Source organism: Heptranchias perlo, chromosome 32 (assembly GCF_035084215.1).
Source record: "Heptranchias perlo isolate sHepPer1 chromosome 32, sHepPer1.hap1, whole genome shotgun sequence".
In the NCBI taxonomy this organism is placed as follows: domain Eukaryota; kingdom Metazoa; phylum Chordata; class Chondrichthyes; order Hexanchiformes; family Hexanchidae; genus Heptranchias; species Heptranchias perlo.
Genome location: NC_090356.1, coordinates 34794739 through 34816968, shown reverse-complemented (window position 1 = coordinate 34816968; position 22230 = coordinate 34794739). Strand labels below are relative to the sequence as shown.

Sequence of the window (22230 nt, the reverse complement as noted above, 5' to 3'; positions counted from 1 at the left end):
TCCCCTTGGATTGGAAAATTGCCAATGTCACTCCATTATTTAAGAAAAGTAGAAGAGAGAAACCAAGAAATTCTAGGCCTATTAGTCTAATGTCTGTTGTGGGGAAGTTACTAGAATCTGTTATTAGGGACAGAGTGACTGAATAATTGGACAAATATGAGCTGATCAGAGAGAGCCAGCATGGGTTTGTAAAGGGTAAGTCATGTCTAATGAACCCAGTTGAATTTTTGAGGGTGTAACCAACGAGATAAATATGGGAGTGTCTCTGAATGTTATTTATATAGACTTCCAGAAGGCATTCGATAAGGTTCCAGATAAGGGACTGTTAACAAAAATGAGAGCGCAACCTATTGACAAAGGAACATAGGAACAGAAGGAGGCCACTCAGTCCCTCGAGCCTGCTGCACCATTCAACCAAACCATGGCTGATCTGTGTCTTACTGTATCTTACCCGCTTTGGTTCCGTAAACCTTAATACCCCTACCTAACAAAAATCTATCAATCTCAGTTTTGAAATTTTCAATTAACTCCCAGCCTCAACGGCTGTTTGGGGGAGAGAGTTCCAGATTTCCACTACCTTTAATGTGAAGAAGTGCTTCCTGACGTCACCCCTGAATGGCCTAGCTCTAATTTTAAGGTTAAACCCCCTTGTTCTGGACTCTCCCACCAGAGGAAATCATCTACCCTATCAACTCTTTAATTATCTTAAACACGAGAATTAGATCAACCCCAACCTTCGACATTCGAGGGAATACAAGCCTAGTCTTTGCAACCTGTCCTCATAATTTAACCCTTTTAGCCCCAGTATCATTCTGGTGAATCTGCTCTGTACCCCTGCAAGGCCAATATATCCTTCCTGAGGTGTGATGCCCAGAACTGAATGCAGTTGGTTGGGAGATAGGAGACAGAGAGTAGGGAAAATGGGAATGTACTCAAATTGGCAGGATGTGACTAGTGGGTTTCCCCAGGGATCTGTACCGGGGCCACAACTTTTCACTATATTTATAAATGACATAGAAGGAAGGAATAAAGAGCCATATATACAAGTTTGCTGATGACACTAAGTTAGGTGGCACAGTAAATAGTGTAGATGGGAGCAGAAAGTCGCTAACGGACATTGAGAGATTAAGTGAGTGGGCAAAACTGTGGCAGATGGAGTTCAGTGAGAGGAAGTGTGAGGTCATCCACTTTGGACCTTAGAAAGATAAATCAGAGTATTTTCCAAATGGCGAGAAGCCAGGAACTGTGGAGGAGCAGAGAGATTTAGGGGTCCAAGTACAGAAATCACTAAAAACTGGTGGACAGGTACAAAAAATAATTTTAAAGGTGAATGGAATGTTGGCCTTCATCTCAAGAGGGCTGGAATACAAAGGGGTGGAGGTTATGTTACAGCTGGACAGAGCTCTGGTTAGGCCCCATCTGGAGATACTGTGTTCAGTTCTGGGCACTGCACCTCAGGAAGGATATATTGGCCTTCCAGGGGGTGCAACGCATAATTCACCAGAATGATACCGGGGCTAAAAGGATTAAATTATGAGGACAGGTTGCATAGGCTAGGCCTGTATTCCCTCGAGTATAGAAGATTGAGGGGTGATTTAATTGAGGCATTTAAGGTGATTAAAGGATTTGATAGGGTAGATCGAGAGAAATTGTTTCCTCTGGTGGGGGAGTCCAGAACGTGGGGGTTTAATCTTAGAATTAGAGTGAGGCTGTTCAGGGGCACTAAGGCGGGTAAATGGAGTTAAGATACAGATCAGGCATGATCTAATTGAATGGTGGAACAGGCTCTTGTTGAATGTGGGCACAGACTGCTACATTATCTAAACATTTGCAAATAGGGCTGAACACTATGCAATCAATTACGATGGAAGGAAGGTCATTGATGAAGCAGCTGAAGATGGTTGGGCCTAGGACACTGCCCTGAGGAACTCCTGCAGCAATGTCCTGGGGCTGAGATGATTGGCCTCCAACAACCACTACCATCTTCCTTTGTGCTTGGTATGACTCCAGCCACTGGAGAGTTTTCCCCCTGATTCACATTGACTTCAATTTTACTAGGGCTCCTTGGTGCCACACTCGGTCAAATGCTGCCTTGATGTCAAGGGCAGTCACTCTCACCTCACCTCTGGAATTCAGCTCTTTTGTCCATGTTTGGACCAAGGCTGTAATGAGGTCTGGAGCTGAGTGGTCCTGGCGGAACCCAAACTGAGCATCAGTGAGCAGGTTATTGGTGAGTAAGTGCCACTTGATAGCACTGTCGACGACACCTTCCATCACTTTGCTGATGATTGAGAGTAGACTGATGGGCCGGTAATTGGCCTGATTGGATTTGTCCTGCTTTTTGTGGACAGGACATAACTGGGCAATTTTCCACATTGTCAGGTAGATGCCAGTGTTGTAGCTGTACTGGAACAGCTTGGCTAGAGGCGCGACTAGTTCTGGAGCACAAGTATTCAGCACTACAGCTGGGATGTTGTCGGGGCCCATAGCCTTTGCTGTATCCAGTGCACTCAGCTGTTTCTTGATATCATGTGGCGTGAATCGAATTGGCTGAAGACTGACATCTGTAATGGTGGGGATATTAGGTGGGGGCCGAGATGGATCATCCACTCGGCACTTCTGGCTGAAGATGTTTGCGAACATTTCAGGCTTGTCTTTTGGACTCAGGTGCTGGACTCCGCCATCATTGAGGGTGGGGATGTTCACAGAGCCTCCTCCTCCCGTTAGTTGTTTAATTGTCCACCACCATTCACGACTGGATGTGGAAGGACTGCAGAGCATTCATCTGATCCATTGGTTGTGGAATCACTTAACTGTCTATAGCATGTTGCTTCCACTGTTTAGCATGCATGTAGTCCTGTATTTTAGCTTCACCAGGTGGGTAGCTCATTTTCAGGTATACCTGGTGCTGCTCCTGGCATGCTCTTCCACACTCCTCATTACATAAGAACATAAGAACGTAAGAAATAGCTTGCTTGCTTGGTTTCATTGGTCAGAACATTGAATACAGGAGTTGGGATGTCTTGTTGAAGTTGTACAAGACATTAGTTAGGCCACACTTGGAATACTGTGTACAGTTCTGGTCACACTATTATAGAAAGGATATTATTAAACTAGAAAGAGTGCAGAAAAGATTTACTAGGATGCTGCCGGGACTTGATGGTTTGACTTATAGGGAGAGGTTAGATAGACTGGGACTTTTTTCCCTGGAGAGTAGGAGGTTGAGGGGTGATCTTATACAAGTCTATAAAATAATGAGGGGCATAGATAAGGTCGATAGTCAAAATCTTTTCCCAAAGGTAGGGGAGTCTATAACGAGGGGACATAGATTTAAGGTGAGAGGGGAGAGATACAAAAGGGTCCAGAGGGGCAATTTTTTCACTCAAAGGGTGGTGAGTGTCTGGAACGAGCTGCCAGAGGCAGTAGTAGAGGCAGGTACAATTTTGTCTTTTAAAAAGCATTTGGACAGTTACATGGGTAAGATGGGTATAGAGGGATATGGGCCAAGTGCAGGCAATTGGGACTAGCTTTGTGGTATAAACTGGGCGACATGGACATGTTGGGCCGAAGGGCCTGTTTCCATGTTGTAAACTTCTATGATTCTATGATTCTATGAAATAGGAGCAGGAGTAGGCCAATCGGCCCCTCGAGCCTGCTCCGCCATTCAATAAGATCATGGCTGATCTGATCCTAACCTCAAATCTAAATTCATGCCCAATTTCCTGCCCGCTCCCCGTAACCCCAAATTCCCTTTACTTCTAGGAAACTGTATAGTTCTGTTTTAAATTTATTTAATGATGTAGCTTCCACAGCTTCCTGGGGCAGCAAATTCCACAGACCTGCTACCCTCTGAGTGAAGAAGTTTCTCCTCATCTCAGTTTTGAAAGAGCAGCCCCTTATCCTAAGATTATGCCCCCTAGTTCTAGTTTCACCCATCCTTGGGAACATCCTTACCGCATCCACCCAATCAAGCCCCTTCACAATCTTATATGTTTCAATAAGATCGCCTCTCATTCTACTGAACTCCAATGGGTAGAGTCCCAATCTACTCAACCTCTCCTCATATGTCCACCCCCTCATCCCCGGGATTAACCGAGTGAACCTTCTTTGTACTGCCTCGAGAGCAAGTATGTCTTTTCTTAAGTATGGACACCAAAACTGTATGCAGTATTCCAGGTGCGGTCTCACCAATACCTTATATAACTGCAGCAATACCTCCCTGTTTTTATATTCTATCCCCCTAGCAATAAAAGCCAACATTCCGTTGGCCTTCTTGATCACCTGCTGCACCTGCATACTAACTTTTTGATTTTCTTGCACTAGGACCCCCAGATCCCTTTGTACTGCAGTACTTTCCAGTTTCTCGCCATTAAGATAATAACTTGCTCTCTGATTTTTCCTGCCAAAGTGCATAACCTCACATTTTCCAATATTGTCTTGCCTCTGCCAAATCTCCGCCCACTCACCCAGCCTGTCTATATCCCCCTGTAGGTTTTTTATGTCCTCCTCACTCTCCACTTTCCCTCCCATCTTTGTATCATCTGCAAACTTTGATATGTTACACTCGGTCCCCTCCTCCAAATCATTAATATAGATTATAAAGAGTTGGGGTCCCAGCACCGACCCCTGACTACTGGAACACCACTGGCTACTGGTTGCCAGTCCGAGAATGAACCATTTATCCCAACTCTCTGCTTCCTGTTAGATTACCAATCCTCCACCCATGCCAAAATATTACCCCCAATCCAGTGATTCTTTATCTTGAGCAATAATCTTTTATGTGGCACCTTGTCGAATGCCTTCTGGAAGTCTAAATACACTACGTCCACTGGTTCCCCTTTATCCACCCTGTACGTTATGTCCTCAAAGAACTCAAGCAAATTTGTCAGACATGACTTCCCCTTCATAAAGCCATGCTGACTTTGTCCTATTAAATTATGTTTTTCCAAATGTTCTGCTACTGCCTCCTTAATAATAGACTCCAAAATTTTACCCACCACAAATGTTAGGCTAACTGGTCTATAATTTCCAGCCTTCTGCCGACTACCCTTTTTAAATAAGGGTGTTACATTAGCAGTTTTCCAATCTGCCGGGACCTTTGCCGAGTCCAGAGAATTTTGGAAAATTATTACCCAATCATCCAGAATCCCTACTGCCACTTCCCTCAAGACCCCAGGATGTAAGCCATCGGGTCCAGGGGATTTATCCGCCTTGAGTCCCATTAATTTACTGAGTACCAATTCCTTAGTGATTTTAATCGTATTTAGCTCCTCCCCCCTCTAGAGCCCCCTGTTTGTCCAGTGTTGGGATATTCTTAGTGTCCTCTACCATAAAGACTGAAACAAAATATTTGTTCAGCATTTTTGCCATCTCCATGTTTCCCACCATTAATTTCCCGGTCTCATCCTCTAAGGGACCTACGTTTCCCTTAGCCACCCTTTTTCTTTTTATATAACTGTAGAAACTCTTGCTATCTGTTTTTATATTTTTGCTAATTTATTTTCATTATCTATCTTCCCTTTCTTAATCAATCCTTCAGTTACTTTTTGCTGTCTTTTGAAGACTTCCCAATCTTCTATCCTCCCACTAAGATTGGCCACCTTATATGTCCTTGTTTTTAGTCAGATACTACCCTTAATTTCTTTACTTAGCCACGGATGGCTGTCATTTCTTTTACACCCTTTTTTCCTCAGTGGAATATATATTTTTTGAAAGTTGTAAAATAACTCCTTGAATGAACACTACTTGCTCAGGCAAGTCTGGCAGCTATCTCCCTGAGGACTCGGCCAGCTTGTTCAATGATGATACTACTGAGCTACTCTGTACCCTTGCTACCCTCAGTGCTTCTTCCAAGTGGTGTTCAACATGGAGGAGGCCTGATTCATCAGCTGAGAAAGGGCGGTAGCTGGTAATCAGCGGAAGGCTTCCTTGCCCATGTTTGCCCTGAAGCCATGAGACTTCATGGGATCTGGAGTGTTCCCCGACTCTTACATTACCAATTTGCCCCACTTCATTTCCTAGTACTACACCCAGCACGGTCTCTTTTCTTGTTGAACTAAAAACAGACTCGGACGGTGTATAAACTTTCTCTTTTCATTAATCTCACCACAGTCTATCGTTGAATAATGAAAGTCACACATTATTATGGACATGCTGTTCCTGTACTTTTTCGTCTAACTTGTCTACATGTCTCTAGCTTCTATCTACTGTTCAGTCCATAACACATTCCTTTCTTATTCCTTAAGTCTAACCAAATTGATTCAGATTTTTCACCCTCCCCTTATCATTGATAGATTCTGGAATAGAATCTTTGAGATTGCCATCCCTGCACCTCTCCCTCTCCTCCACCGCTCCGGAATACCTTGTCACTCTGAATGTTTGGATATTTGACCTGTCCTATCCCGTGTCATGTCTCTGTTATCCCTCCATCACAATTTGTGGCTCTCAGTCACTAACTCTATTCAGAATACTCTGTGTATTTACATCCATACAACTCAAACCTGTCTCTGTCTGGCGACCTTATTTATCATTTAAATCCCTCTGCCTTTTGATCTGTTCTTTATTATTTTCCTGTTTTTTTTTCCTTTCTCTTATACTCTTTGTTCCTTTTGGTTTCCTTTCTGTTTGCTTATCTAATTTTTACCCCCAACATCAATAGTTACTCTCCCCATGAGGACACTGGTCCCAGTTTGTTCATGTGAAGCCCGTCCTTCCTGTACAGACCACTCCTGCCCCAGAACTGGTCCCAATGTCCCAGGGATCTGAACCCTTCCCTCCAAAACCAAATCTCCAGCCACACATTTCCCTCTCTTATATTGAATATTGCATGGCCTCGTACCATAAACCACTTCAGACCTTTGAGGTGATTCACCTTATTTCTTTTCACTCATGCTGAGAAAGTGTCTGTCTTCATGTGTCTGGACATGTGCTGAACAGAGACGCGAGAGGTCATTTCAATCTATGCTGTCGAAGACTAGTCGCTCATACCCAGATTGCTGATGAGCAGGGAAGCTCTGTGACAGGAATGCAAATGTATAAAATTGCCCCATGCCATCTTCAGAAAAGGTGGGAAAATCAGGGGAACAATCTGGCTAAAAATTAGCCAACTGCTTTAGTCTGCTTCTCCACAATGGTCTTAATTGGATAGTGACCGAGAACAGGGAGCAGCCTTAACTAGAGATTGTTGCACATCCAAACGCAAATCTGAAAGGAACAATTGTTGATTTGTGAGGTTAAACGCGAAATACCCGTGCATTACAGCCACTTAGAATAAAGAAAGCCATGTGCTGCTAACATCACAAACCCGCCATTTTGGGAAATTTTATGACAGAGGAGTTTTGGTTTCCCATATTTTGAAATAAGGCAGCTGGAATGTCGCATCATTACTACAACCCCATCCGCATCATTTGTTCATTCTAAGGCTGGCATCATTACTACAACCCCGTCCATTCCAAGGCTGGCATCATTACTACAACCCCTTCCATTCTGAGGCTGGCATCATTACTACAGCCCCTTCCATTCTGAGGCTGGCATCATTACTACAACCCCTTCCATTCTAAGGCTGGCATCATTACTACAGCCCCTTCCATTCTGAGGCTGGCATGTGCCTGCTTACCTTCGGTCATTGTCTGAAAATACATTTTCCCACTGTATTGCCCAAAGCCTGCCACGGTCCGTGCCCGCACTTGGAACACGTAGATGGTGCCTGCCCTGAGACTGCGTATGGTGGCTGTGTTTGTCTGGCTCTTCACAGTTGAGGAGTTGTGCTCACTTTGATCCTACACACAAGAGAAAAGAAACACTTTTCAGCCTGGCTCACATTAATTAAACATTTACAACCATTCTCACACCCCATTCTTATCCCCATCTATCGTTCAAATATTACTTCACTTCTTACTAGCTGGTGATCCAATGGGAAGCTCAGAAAACTCCTGCAATATAGTGCCAGTCTGATAATATCTGCTGCAGATATGGCCAGCTCTCCCAGCCCTACCCTAGGGTGGCATTGCCTTGCAAGGTTTGAAATAAATTTCATTTTGTAGAAACATGGCTTCAGATTGAAGGCAGGGTTTGGCATTTTTAAATAGAAACTAAATAACAACATCTTGTGGCATTGCTCAAAATGAATCTGAGGTTTTACAGGTGCAGGGTGATATGCTAAATAATACTCTGAGGGGCACTGAGTGCTGCCCTGAGATTGGCAGAAATGGGCAGGGAATCTGGCGTTACTGGGATCTCAGGGTTGCAGTATTTTAAATGCCCCTACACTCTGGGAGCATGGGGAGGGGGCAGGATACACAGATGTAATCCAGTACCCAGTTGCAAGTTGTATATTTTGTTCTCATTTTTATTTAATACTTTGATATAATATTTATTTTTAGATAGAAAAACTTGCAACAGAGAAGTAGAGTTGGTTGGAACACAAAGGTTTTCATAAATTACTGGAAGAGGCACAACTGAAACACCAGCACTGGTGGGAGGGTGTCATTACAGGGTGGCTAGTTTACAGAAGCAGTGTCCAATGTAAATATGGACATAGGCATTTATAATGGAATGCGTAGATGGAAGATTTATAATTTATCAAAGATACACATCTCTATCAATAGCTATTCTTAAGCCTCAAAAATGATTCATGGGATTTTTTAATTGAACTTTTAGCAGCAATCTATTCTCTATAATCAATCTTTTTTCCCTAACCACCAAGGAAGTTGCTTACAGGTGCTCAGAGGACACATAATGTTCACATGTGGTATTTGCCTCAAGAATTCATAACAGAAAAGTATGATTTTATTACAGTTGTATTAATGTTATTCTTTGTCTGAAATAAAAGCTTTGAGAATTCAATCTCCACTTTCTTTCAAAGAGTTAGAGTGACTGCCCTGGATATCAAGGCAGCATTTGACCGAGTGTGGCACCAAGGAGCCCGAGTAAAACTGGTCAATGGGGATCAGGGGGAAAACTCCCCAATGGCTGGAGACATACTGAGCACCAAGGAAGATGGGAGTGGTTGTTGAAGGCCAATTATCTCAGCCCCAGGACATTGCTGCAGGAGTTCCTCAGGGCCGTGTTCTAGGCCCAACCATCTTCAGCTGCTTCATCAATGACCTTCCCTCCATGATGATTGCAATGTTTAACTCTATTTGCAATTCCTCAGATAATGAAGCAGTCCGTGCCCGCATGCAGCAAAACTTGGACAACATCCAGGTTTCGGCTGATAAGTGGGAAGTAGCATTCGCACTACATAAAGTGTCAGGCAATGACCATCTCCAACAAGATCATAAGAACATAAGAAATAGGAGCAGGAGTAGGCCATATGGCCCCTCGAGCCTGCTCCGCCATTCAATCAGATCACGGCTGATCTTCAACCTCAACTCCACTTTCTTGCCCGATCCCCATTTCCCTTGATTCCCCTCGAATCCAAAAATCTATTCATCTCAGCCTTGAATAAACTCAAAGACTCAGCATCCATAGCCCTCTGGGGTAGAGAATTCAAAAGATTCACAACCCTCTGAGTGAAGAAATTCCTCCTCATCTCAGTCTTAAATGGCCGACCCCTTATCCTGAGACTATGCCCCCTAGTTCTAGACTCTCCAGCCAGGGGAAACCACCTCTCAGCATCTACCCTGTCAAGCCCCCTCAGAATCTTATATGTTTCAATGAGATCACCTCTCATTCTTCTAAACTCCAGAGAGTATAGGCCCATTCTACTCAATCTCTCCTCATAGGACAACCCTCTCATCCCAGGAATCAATCTAGTGAACCTTCGTTGCATCACATCTAAGGCAAGTATATCCTTCCTTAAATAAGGAGACCAAAACTGTACGTAGTACTCCAGGCGAGGTCTCACTAAAGCCCTGTACAATTGTAGTAAGACTTCCTTATTCTTGTACTCCAACCCCCTTGCAATAAAGGCCAACATGCCATTTGCTTTCCCAATTGCTTGCTGTACCTGCATGCTAACTTTCTGTGTTTCTTGTACCAGGACACCCAAATCTCTCTGGAAACCAACATTTAATAGTTTCTCACCATTTAAAAAATATGGTGAGAGAGAGTCTAACCACCTCCCCTTGATATTCAGTGACATTATCATCACCAATTCCCCACCATCAGCATCCTGGGGGTCGTCATTGATCTGAAACTTAACTGGACCAACCACATAATTGCAGTGACTACTAAAGCAGGTCAGAGGCTGGGTATTCTGCGGCGAGTGACTCACCTCCTGACTCCCCAAAGTCTTTTCACCATCTACAAGGCACAAGTCAGGAGTGCGATGGAATACTCTCCACTTGCCTGGATGGGAACAGCTCCAAAAACACTAAAGAAGCTCGACACCATCCAGGACAAAGCAGCCTGCTTGATCGGCACCCCATCCACCACCTTAAACATCCACCCCTGGTGTACTGTGACTACAGTGTGATCTATCTACAGGAGTCCACTGCAACAACTCGCCAAGGCTTCTCTGGCAGCACCTTCCAAACTCGTGACGTAGAAGGACAAGGGCAGTAGGCGCATGGGAATATCATGACCTCCAAGTTCCCCTCTGAGTCACACACCATCCTGACTTGGAAATATATCGCTGTTTCTTCATCTTAATTGGATCAAAATCCTGGAACTCCCTACCTAATAGCACTGTGGGAGAACTTTCATCACATGGACTGCAGCGGTTCAAGTAGAAGGCTCACCGCCACCTTCTCAAGGGCAACCAGTGATGGACAATAAATGCCGGCCTCGCCAGTGACGCCCACATCCCAAGAATGAATAAAAAAAGACTTTTGGAAAAAGGAAAGAAACTGAAACACTCACAGGGTGAGGGATCACCACCCCCGACCCCTCAAACCCTCACAGGGTGAGAGATCACCACCCCCACCCCTCAAACCCTCACAGGGTGAGAGATCACCACCCCCACCCCTCAAACCCTCACAGGGTGAGGGATCACCACCCCCACCCCTCAAACCCTCACAGGGTGAGAGATCACCACCCCCCACCCCTCAAACCCTCACAGGGTGAGGGATCACCACCCCCACCCCTCAAACCCTCACAGGGTGAGGGATCACCACCCCCACCCCTCAAACCCTCACATGATGAGGGATCACCACCCCCCACCCCTCAAACCCTCACAGGGTGAGGGATCACCACCCCCACCCCTCAAACCCTCACACGGTGAGAGATCACCACCCCCACCCCTCAAACCCTCACAGGGTGAGAGATCACCACCCCCGACCCCTCAAACCCTCACACGGTGAGGGATCACCACCCCCACCCCTCAAACCCTCACATGATGAGGGATCACCACCCCCCACCCCTCAAACCCTCACAGGGTGAGGGATCACCACCCCCCACCCCTCAAACCCTCACAGGGTGAGGGATCACCACCCCCACCCCTCAAACCCTCACAGGGTGAGGGATCACCTCCCCCCACCCCTCAAACCCTCACAGGGTGAAGGATGACCACCCCCCACCCCTCAAACCCTCACAGGGTGAGGGATCACCACCCCCACCCCTCAAACCCTCACAGGTTGAGGGATCACCACCCCCACCCCTCAAACCCTCACAGGGTGAGGGATCACCACCCCCACCCCTCAAACCCTCACAGGGTGAGAGATCACCACCCCCACCCCTCAACTCTATTTTGAGCCACAGATTGTATGCTGGGAATTTCTGCAAACTGCACATGCTCAGATGTGGGAAAAATATCCAGTCAAAGCCAAGATTTTGAGGCCGGATCAGGCCTTGAAAGAAAAGATTTAATGACGGTATTAAAATGCACAAAAGAAAGTTCAGTGGGTAAATGTAATCATGTTTATGTGAAAATTAATTTTAATTTTAAAAAATGTTCAAAATCTTACTTTTGATAACAGAAATTTCAACTACTGACATTTTTCAGAAAGCATTCTGAATGATTTATAGGGAAATGATAATGTCGAGCTGACCAGTGGTTGGAGCCAGTGCTCACATCCTGATGGGTGATGGGTAACATGGCAAGACTGAATGGGAAATGTGGCCATTGAAATTTACAATGCAAAAAGTTGACACAAAAGTGTGACCAAAAATTGTGACAATTAGAAGTAAGGTTTATGGACAAGAAGTGCATAACCGACATAAAACTTCGAATGAGATATGGATACAAGAGGGGAGCTAGGTGATGCTGGGGATTTCAGGGGCCCTTTGACCTTTGGAATTGGGGTTGAATTTAGCCCAAACTGTACCCTCATCCAAGAGCCTGGTACCTGTACCTCAATCCTGCAAGAAGGGGGTCAGTAGATGGGGTAAGGAGGAGGAATTAGTAAAATTTAGAAGTGGGAGGTGTTGAATGACAGGGACCAAGAAGAAAAGGGGCCAGGAGCAAAGGGGGACACAATGGGCAGTCAGACAGTTGCCAGGAAGGAAAGGAGGTTCAGATTCAAGGCAGCCAAATGCACATGCAGGCGGGCTCAGAAATGTTTTTGCAATACAAACACAAATCAGATTACTTGTGAAGGTTGATGGAAGTCTGGTGAACAAAGACTGGGACCTGACAACGGGCAAGGAATTCTGCAGCCTAGTGCCAGTCAAAGAAACTGTGAAAGAAGGGAATATTTCACTGGTGTTACTCGTAGAAAGCTGGAGCTCCAAACACTCACAGAGCTCAGTGCATTCTGGACCTTGATTCATGAGCTATGTCAGAGCACCCAATCACTGAAAGATCCTCCATCTTCTGTCTTTCAATACTTTTGAAGATAATGCTGTCAATCAATTGTGATCAGAGGAAGATTGAACAGGCTGGGGCTCTTTTCTCTAAAAAAGCAAAGGCTGAGGGATGTCCTGATAGAGGTCTTTAAAATTATGAAGGGATTTGATAAGTAAATGTAGCAAAGATGTTTCCACCTGTGGGGAGACCAAAACTAGGATTCTTAAATATAAGATAGTCACTAATAAATCCAATAAAGAATTCAGGAGAAACTTCTTTATCCAGAGAGTGGTGAGAATGTGGAACTTGCTACCACAAGGAGTAGTTGAGGCAAATAACATCGATGCATTTAAGGGGAAGCTGGATAAACACATGAGGGAGATAGAAATAGAAGGATATGTTGATAGAGTGAGATGAAGAGAGGTGGGAGGAGGCTCATGTGGAGCATAAACACCGGCATAGACCAGTTGGGCCGAATGGCCTGTTTCTGTGCTGTAAATTCTGTGTAATTCCACATAATCATTCAAATACAACATCAAATTACAAGGGGATGAAGATGACCCCATGGATTGCTAATGAGAAGTTAAAACATAGAGTGAGAGTCCCAGCCACCAACACTTGCCTTAACCCCTATAATATGTAGCTCAATTCACACCTCGATCAAATCATCTTTATCTTAACTAATTCCTGAACAAGAATATGCCTTTTTCACAGCCCTAATGGGCATGATTTTGACTCCGAGCCGGGAGAGGGCGAGGGGGCGAGGAGGGGGTCAAATTAAGGACGGGAAACCTGGAAGTAAGGACTCCTTTTATTTCTTTTTGTCGGTTTGCTGTCCGACCGACCGGCCTGATTGACAGGCTGATCTCTGTTGGAAGGGAGAGCAGCAAGGGAGAGGACATGTTCACGTAAGTCTTCAGGTAAGTCTTTGTGTGTATGGATCGGGGGGAGGGCATGGGTGGGCATGGGTGGGCATGGGAGGCATGGGGGTCACAGGGGGAGTCAGTCATGAGGGGGGTCGGGGATCAGTCACGGGGGGGGTTGGGGGACATCGTGGGGGTCCGCGATCGTTGGGGAGGGGGTGGGACAGGGGTCATCACGGGGGTCCATGATCGTTGGGGAGAGGGTCAGACAGGGTGCATTTTTAATAAGCTCCTTCCCTTCGAGCCTTAGTTTATATTGATGCCACTTTGATATTTACCTGGATTATGTCACCAAAAACATTTTGTACTAATGAGTTACATTTTACTCAGAAATCTCTCGAGCTCCTTGTTAAATAAGTCGACCAATTCATTTGTTTCTGCATTGGGTAGTCCATTTCTTAAATAAACCACATTGAAGTAATTTCATCCTAACTTCCTCTTTCAAATCCTAGATTCCATACCTTCTCATAGTACTTGAGCTCGTAGTCCAGGATCACTCCATTGGGCTGGTCAGGCTGAGACCAGGACAGTGTTATACTGCCCACTGTACGGCTCACTTGGTGCATAAATGAAACCGCGGATGGAGCTGTAACAGAAATCGAACAGTTGAGCAATTCAGCTAAAGATCCATCCTAACACACACATACACACACACAGACACACATGCGCACACACACACATACACACACGCATACAGACACAGACACACATACGCACACACATACACACAGACACAGACACACACACACATACACTCACACACACAGACACACATACACAGACACAGACAACACAAACACACACAAACACACACGCAGACACACACACACAGACACACACACGCAGACACACAGACACACAAACACACACACGCACACACAGACACACACGCAGACACACAAACGCACACACCCAGGCACACACACACACATACACACACACAGACACACACGCAGACACACAAACGCACACACACAGACACACACACGCACACACACAGACACACACGCACACACACAAACACACACGCACACACACAGACACACACACGCACACACAGATGCACACGCGCAGACACACACACGCACACAGACAGACACACACATACCAACACACTGACATACGCACGCAGACACAGGCACAGACACACACACAGACATGCACACACACAGACATGCACACACACAGACATGCACACACAAGTACAGATATACAGACACACATACACACACAGACATATGCACACATACACAGACGTACATAGATGCACACATATAGAGACACAGACACACCGGCACACACACAGACACACATACATACACAGACACATGCACACCCAGACACACAAACATGCAGCACACACACACCCATAGAGACACAGACACACGCACACAGACACACGGGGCTCGATTTTAAAAGGGCAGAAGGATGGCAGTGGAGCGGGAGGGGGGGGGGGGTCAATGGGCGGAACAGCAAACTTGAATAATAAAAACTGACTGTTCTCCACCAGATCACGAGTTAATTGGAGCCCCTTAATCTTGTTTCCGGGTTTGCCGTCCGAAACCTGCGCAGCGGGCGGACTGCGCACCCGCATCACAGGCTGTCAGCTGGAGGAGCTCTATTTAAAGGGGCAGTCCTCCAATGGCTGCTCCAGGAGCAAACACCCACACATCACAATGGAGCAGCCCAGGGGAAAGGCTGCTCCTAGATTTGGCGATGCCTCACTCCAGGTCCTACTGGATGGGGTGAGGAGGAGGAGGGATGTCCTCTACCCAGCGGACGGGAGGAAGTGCCCTGCCTCTGCCACCAAGAAGGCCTGGCTCGAGGTGGCAGAGGAGGTCACCAGCAGCAGCAACATCTCCCACACCTGGATCCAGTGCAGGAAGCGCTTCAATGACCTAACTAGGTCAGTCAAAGTGAGTAAACTTAATCATTCTCCTACACTCCGTCTTCCACATCACCGCCCCCACCCCCCAACTCATTCTGCACTGTCAACACTACTCTATCACATCACTCCTCATTTAAGGCTTATCCTCAACTTACCTGCACTTCCTCACCACCCCATTACTCATCCCACCACGACCACTCACCCCAATCCTCATACACTGTCGTGGCTCTGTCTCATACTCACCCTCTGATGCATCTCTTTCACCGTCAGCCGCACCCAAAACAATGCATTCAGCGACTGACCACCTCACCGTCACTCACTCACACGTCTGTACTTTCTCCCCTTCTAGAAGAGAAAGCAAAATGCACGGGAGAGGGCGAGGACTGGAGGGGGGCCACAACAAAAAGTGGTCCTCACAGAGGAAGAGAAGGAGGCGCTGGAGCTGAGCCGCACCCTCGAGTGCCTGTCCGTCGGGGACGCCGAGACTGGCTCCCGACAAATGTCTGGTGACACGACTTTAACATTCAGCACACACAATACGAATTGATGTTAACATGCCTTGCCATCTTCAGCACCTCAGTATGCTCATCGCAACATGACACATCTGTGAGGATGCTTAATATTGCCTTCTGTTGTTTTACGGGCCCTTCAACGACCGCAGTGACGGGATAGGATGATTCCTCTTGTGCACATATACCCCCAGATCTCTCTGTGCCTGTACCCCATTTAGAGTTGTGCCCTCTAGTTTATATTGATGATGTCTTGCCCATTCTTGCCTGGATATTGTGATAGGGTCCCTTTCATGAGCTTCATCATGAACGGCGACACTTGATGCCACCCATTGGGTCACATTCCAGTGGGTGTATGTGCATTAGCAGGGCTGTTTTGTGCAGGGAGTGGGGGTTGGTGCGAGTGCTGCTCTGTCCAGGTGGTAGGAGGACTGGACTCTCCACACTTTCTGATCGTATGAGAACTGTTCATATATGAGTGACTCCCTGGCCTCACGAGCCAATTGCTGCTATAAATAGCGACCCTCCGGCTTCAATTGCCGGCGGGACTTCTGGGTTTGGGAAGGGCGTGTGCACCCGGATCACTCTGGGTTGTGCACATTCTTAGGCGTGTTGGAGCTGGGATTTCTGCCCGCTCCTGGGAAACGCGATTCCCTTTTCCCCTCCGTCCCAAACGCACCCGCACTTTTGTTTTAAAATCATGCCCATGGATACACACAGACACACTCACACACACGCACACACACATGCACACACATGCATACACATGGACACACGCACACAGATGCACACACACAGACACAAAGATGCACACACAGATGTATGCACACACGCTCCCACACACGTACACACTCAGACACACAAACACAAACACACGCGCACACACACACACACACAGCCGCACAAGCACACACACGTACATGCACACAGACACATGTACACAGCACACATACACAAATACGTGCACACACGACACATGGACATACATAGAGACACAGACACACACATACAGACACACACAGACGCACGGGCACAGACACAGACACACTCACACAGACACATGTGCACACATACAGACACACAGACAAACACAGACACATGCATACACAGACACACATGCATACACATGTACATGCACAGAGACACACACAGCACATACTTGCTCAGACACACGTACACACATAGAGACACAGATGCAGACACACACACAGGCACACCCACAGACACGGATACACAAACACATACATACACAGATACATGCAATCACACACAGACATGTGCACACACATATGACACACACACACACATAGAGACATAGACACAGGCACACACACAAACACAAACACACATACACACAGACACACACAGAGGTACAGAAACAGACACAGGCACGCAAACACAGACACAGACACACAAACACACAGACACACACTCGCATACACACACAAAGACACACACATATGCACATGCAAGCACACACACATTCACGCATATGCACACACAGCCACATGCACACACATGCATACAGACAGACACACAAGCCCACAGACACACACAAACACACAAACAGACACACGCACGCACAGATATAGACACATGCACACACACAGACACATGCACACACTCACATGCACACACGGACACATGTACACAGCACACACATGCACACACACAGATACATGCACTCACACACACGCACACACATATACACACAGCAGCACATTTGCGAGGTGCTGGAACAGGTGCCACGCGCACTCTCAGGGAGGATCATGGAGGAGTCCAACTCCTGCATGAGTGGAATGGTCGCATAGCTTGCGGTGGTCACAGATGAGCTGAGTGTTGATGGAGCGATAGCCCTTCCTGTTGATGAACAGTCCTGGCTCGTGTGGAGGTGCTCGTATTGCTATATGGGTGCAATCGATTACACCCTGCACCCGTGGGAAGCCAGCCACAGCATGGAATCCAACCGCCCTCTCCGTCTGGCTGAGGTCGTCCATGGGGAAGTTGACGCAGTGCGAGACCCTGTGAAACAAGCCGTCGGTGACCTGCCTCATGCACTTGTGGGCAGACGACTGAGAGACCCCGGTGATGTCCCCGGTGGCACCCTGGAATGATCCAGAGGCGAAGAAGTTGGCGGCAGTGGTGACTTTGACAGCGACAGGTAAGGAGATGTTGCTCGGGCCAGCCGGGAGCAGCTCGGCATGAAGGAGGCTGCAGATGTCTGCGATTACCTGACGACTGAGTCTGAGCCTCTGTATGCACTGCTCCTCAGAGAGGTCCAGGAAGCTGAGCCTCGGTCTGTAGACCCTGTGGTGAGGGTAGTGCCTCCTGCGACGTCACTCTCTCTGTTGTTGCCCTCGGTGCTGTTGTGCAGGTTCCTGTGGTGCAGCACTGTGTTGTGGAGCTCCACGTGGCGGAGGTGGACGCTGTGCCTGGCGAGGCTGGTGATGTTGCTCGTCCTCGGATGTAGTAGTGAATGCAGCCATGTCTCCCCCCATCCTGACGGTGTGTACATGTCCGTTTGTGTGTGTGTGTGCGTGCATGTGCATGGGTGTGTGTGTGTACTGGCCACCGTTGGCATGCGTGTGCATGCATGCATCTGTGTGCGTGTTTGTGTGTGTGCAGGTATGTGCACGTGTGTGTGTGTGTTTGCATGCATGTGTGTGTATGCGTGTGTCTGTGTGTGATGGTGTATGTGTGTGTGCACCTGGGTGCGCATGTGTGAGCTTGTGTGTGTCTGTGTGTGTGCTTGTGTATGTGTGAGATTGTGATTGTCTGTGTCTGTCTCTGTGTCTGTGTGTGTGTGCGAGCATGTGTCTGTTTGTCTGTGCGTATGTGTTTGTGTGTGTGTATTTGCTTGCGTGTGAGTGTGTGTTTCTGTATCTGTGTGTGTTTTTGTATTCCTGTGTGTGTGCTTGTGTTGTGTGTGTGTGTGTTTGTGTCTGTGTGCCTGTACATGTGCATGTGTGCGTGGATGTTTGTGTGCTAAGGTGTGAGTTTGAGGGGGTCCACAAAGTAGTTAAATGTGTTTGCACAGCAGAGTTTTGGATGGAAAATAAGAAATTTGATTGAAAAGACAAAGGTGTTGCAGCCAAAACTTTGTCTGAAGTGACAGAGTGCCCTGCTGCAATAAATGAGGTTTTCTCCCCAACTGTCAAATAATCCTGTGCATCTCCCATTGGCTGCTGACTGAAACACGTCTGCTCCAACAGGGAGAGTTTCCCACAGCACGGGAAACACGCTGAGGATCCTTCAAAATCGCACCCCTGGCAAAATGTCAACTCAATGGGGTCTGTCAAGTACCTTAATTATCTGTCAAGGTCATGTCATGGAGATCATCGTCTCGCCGGCTCTAATTGCCGGTGGGAGTCCCGTATTCGGGAGGCGTGCACACCCGAACACGTCACTGGGGAACCCGGAAGTCAGCGGGTTGAAGCCGGGCTCCGAACCCGCTCCGAATTTCTACAATTTCGGAAATCCCGCCCTCAACGCAACCGCTCCGCCATCCGAAAACCGGCCCCATAGAATCAGAGATTGCACGAGCAATCCCGCCAGTCCCACTCCCCGCCCTTTCCCCGTAGCCCTGCAATTATTTCCTTTCAAGTACTTATCCAGTTCCCTTTTGAAGGCCATGATTGAATCTGCCTCCACCACCCCCTCGGGCAGTGCATTCCAGATCCTAACCACTCGCTGTGTAAAAAAAAGTTTTTCCTCATGTCACCTTTGGTTCTTTTGCCAATCACCTTAAATCTGTGTCCTCTGGTTCTTGACCCTTCCACCAATGGGAACAGTTTCTCTCTATCCACTCTGTCCAGACCCTTCATGATTTTGAATACCTCCATCAAATCGCGCACATACACGTGCCCACACACACACCACACACATACGCACAAACTTGCACACAAACATGCAAACACGCAACCACAGACACAGACACACACACACATACGTACTCACACTCAAACAGATAAACAAAGGCACACATGCACACGTACACACACACAAGCTCAAGTCACTCTCGCACATATACAAGCTTACACCCGCAGACCCCCATGTACACACACACAGACCAACATGCATACACATGCAAACACATACACACACATGCAGACACATACACACACACACAAACACACATGTGCACACACAAGCAAACAAATGCACACACAAGCACACACACAGACACATGCACACACCGACACGTGCAGACACACATACACAAGCGCACACACACACCAGCTCACACACACACTGATGCACACGTACACACGCCACGCACACACACAGACACGCATACACATATGCAAGCACATGCACATGCACACACAGGCACACACGAACACACACACATACACACACACAGAGGCACATACACACAGACACAAGTGCTTGCACACACAAACACACACACAGACACACGCACACACAGACAGACACAGGCACACATAGACACACACATGCACACATACACAAACATGCACATATGCAAACACGGACACAATCACACATGCATACACAGATACATGCACAGATACACGCACGCACACATATGCACATGCACTTGCACACACAGACACATGCACGTACACACCCAGACACACACATATACACACACACATGTACACATACGCATGTACTTGCACACACACCACCATGCACAAGTACACAATGACACAGACACACACACAGAAACACTCTCACACATACACACATAAACAGACACAGACATATGCAAACACACATGCAAACACATGAACACACAGAGACACACTTACACACATACACAAACAGACACACACACGCACCCACAGACACACAAACACACAGTCACTCTCACACATACACAAGCACGCATACATACAGACACACACTCACTCATGCACATGCATACACATGCATGCACACATGCACATGCATACACAAGCCAGAACACACACGTACACACAAACACATACATACGCTCACATATGGGTACGCATGCACTTGCACACACACATGCTTGTGCACACATGCACATGCACATGTACGGCATGCATGAATGCACAGCCACATGCACATGCACACACAGAAACTGACACACAGATGCACACACACATTCATATACGCACACACTACCACACATCAGCACACAAACATGCACACGCACAGGCATACAGAAACACACACACAGACACAGAAACACACACTCACACACAAGCAAATACACACACAAAAACAGACACACACAAATGCACACAGAGACACATAGACACACCCGCAGTTACAATCTCACACATACACAAGCATACACATAGGCACATAAATACTCACACACACGCAGGCACACGCACACACGCCATTACACATAGACACACATACACATGCAAACACACACACAGATACATGCACGCACGTGACTGCACAAACATGCACATGCACAAACACACACAGATACATGCATGCATGCATATTCCAACATTGACCAGCATGCACACGCACACATGCACACGCACACACACACAAATGTACATGCACACACAAACATGCAAACACTGACACACACACATTCAAACACGCAAACACAGACATAGAAACATGCACACACACTCACGTACACGCACACACTCACTCAAACAGACTCACAAACACACGCGCACACAGTCACAATCTCACAAATACACAAGAACACACATAGACACACACAAGCTCATGCACACGCACAGCCACACTCTCTCACACTCACAGACACAAGTTCCCACATGCACACACACACACAGACGCAGGCACACACAGACATACATGCCCACACGCGAACATGGACATAATCACACATGCATACACACACTCACACACAGACACATGATCATACACATACATGCAAACTCACACATGCACGTACACACATACACGCATCGACATACGCACATGTTTGCACATGCATATACCTGCACAGCCACATGCACATGTAAAAACACACACAGACGCATGCGCACAACATACAAATGCAGACACACACACACACACACACAAGCTCACAAGTATGGCATGCATGGACGCCCCTGCACACTCTCACACACATATACACACACACACAGAAACACATCGACGTACAGCCACCATAAACACAAACTCACACAGACACGCACACACAGACACACACACATGCACAGACACAGATACACATGCATGCACACATGTATGCATACACACATGCATATATATGAACATGCACAGACACGGACACACACAAGCTCACACAGATGC

The 22230-nt window shown here is 47.0% G+C and overlaps 1 protein-coding gene across 1 annotated transcript in view; it reads right to left on the bottom strand.

The window, feature by feature from the left end:
- Positions 1–22230, bottom strand: part of LOC137301220 (ephrin type-B receptor 2) — a 1084770-nt gene that overhangs the window by 206204 nt on the left and 856336 nt on the right. Inside the window, exons 6-7 of the mRNA XM_067970697.1 lie at positions 14052–14176; positions 7616–7778 (exon numbers count right to left, since the gene is read on the bottom strand). Of these exons, the coding sequence (XP_067826798.1) occupies positions 7616–7778; positions 14052–14176 (288 nt within the window). The remainder of the gene's footprint in view (positions 1–7615; positions 7779–14051; positions 14177–22230) is intronic.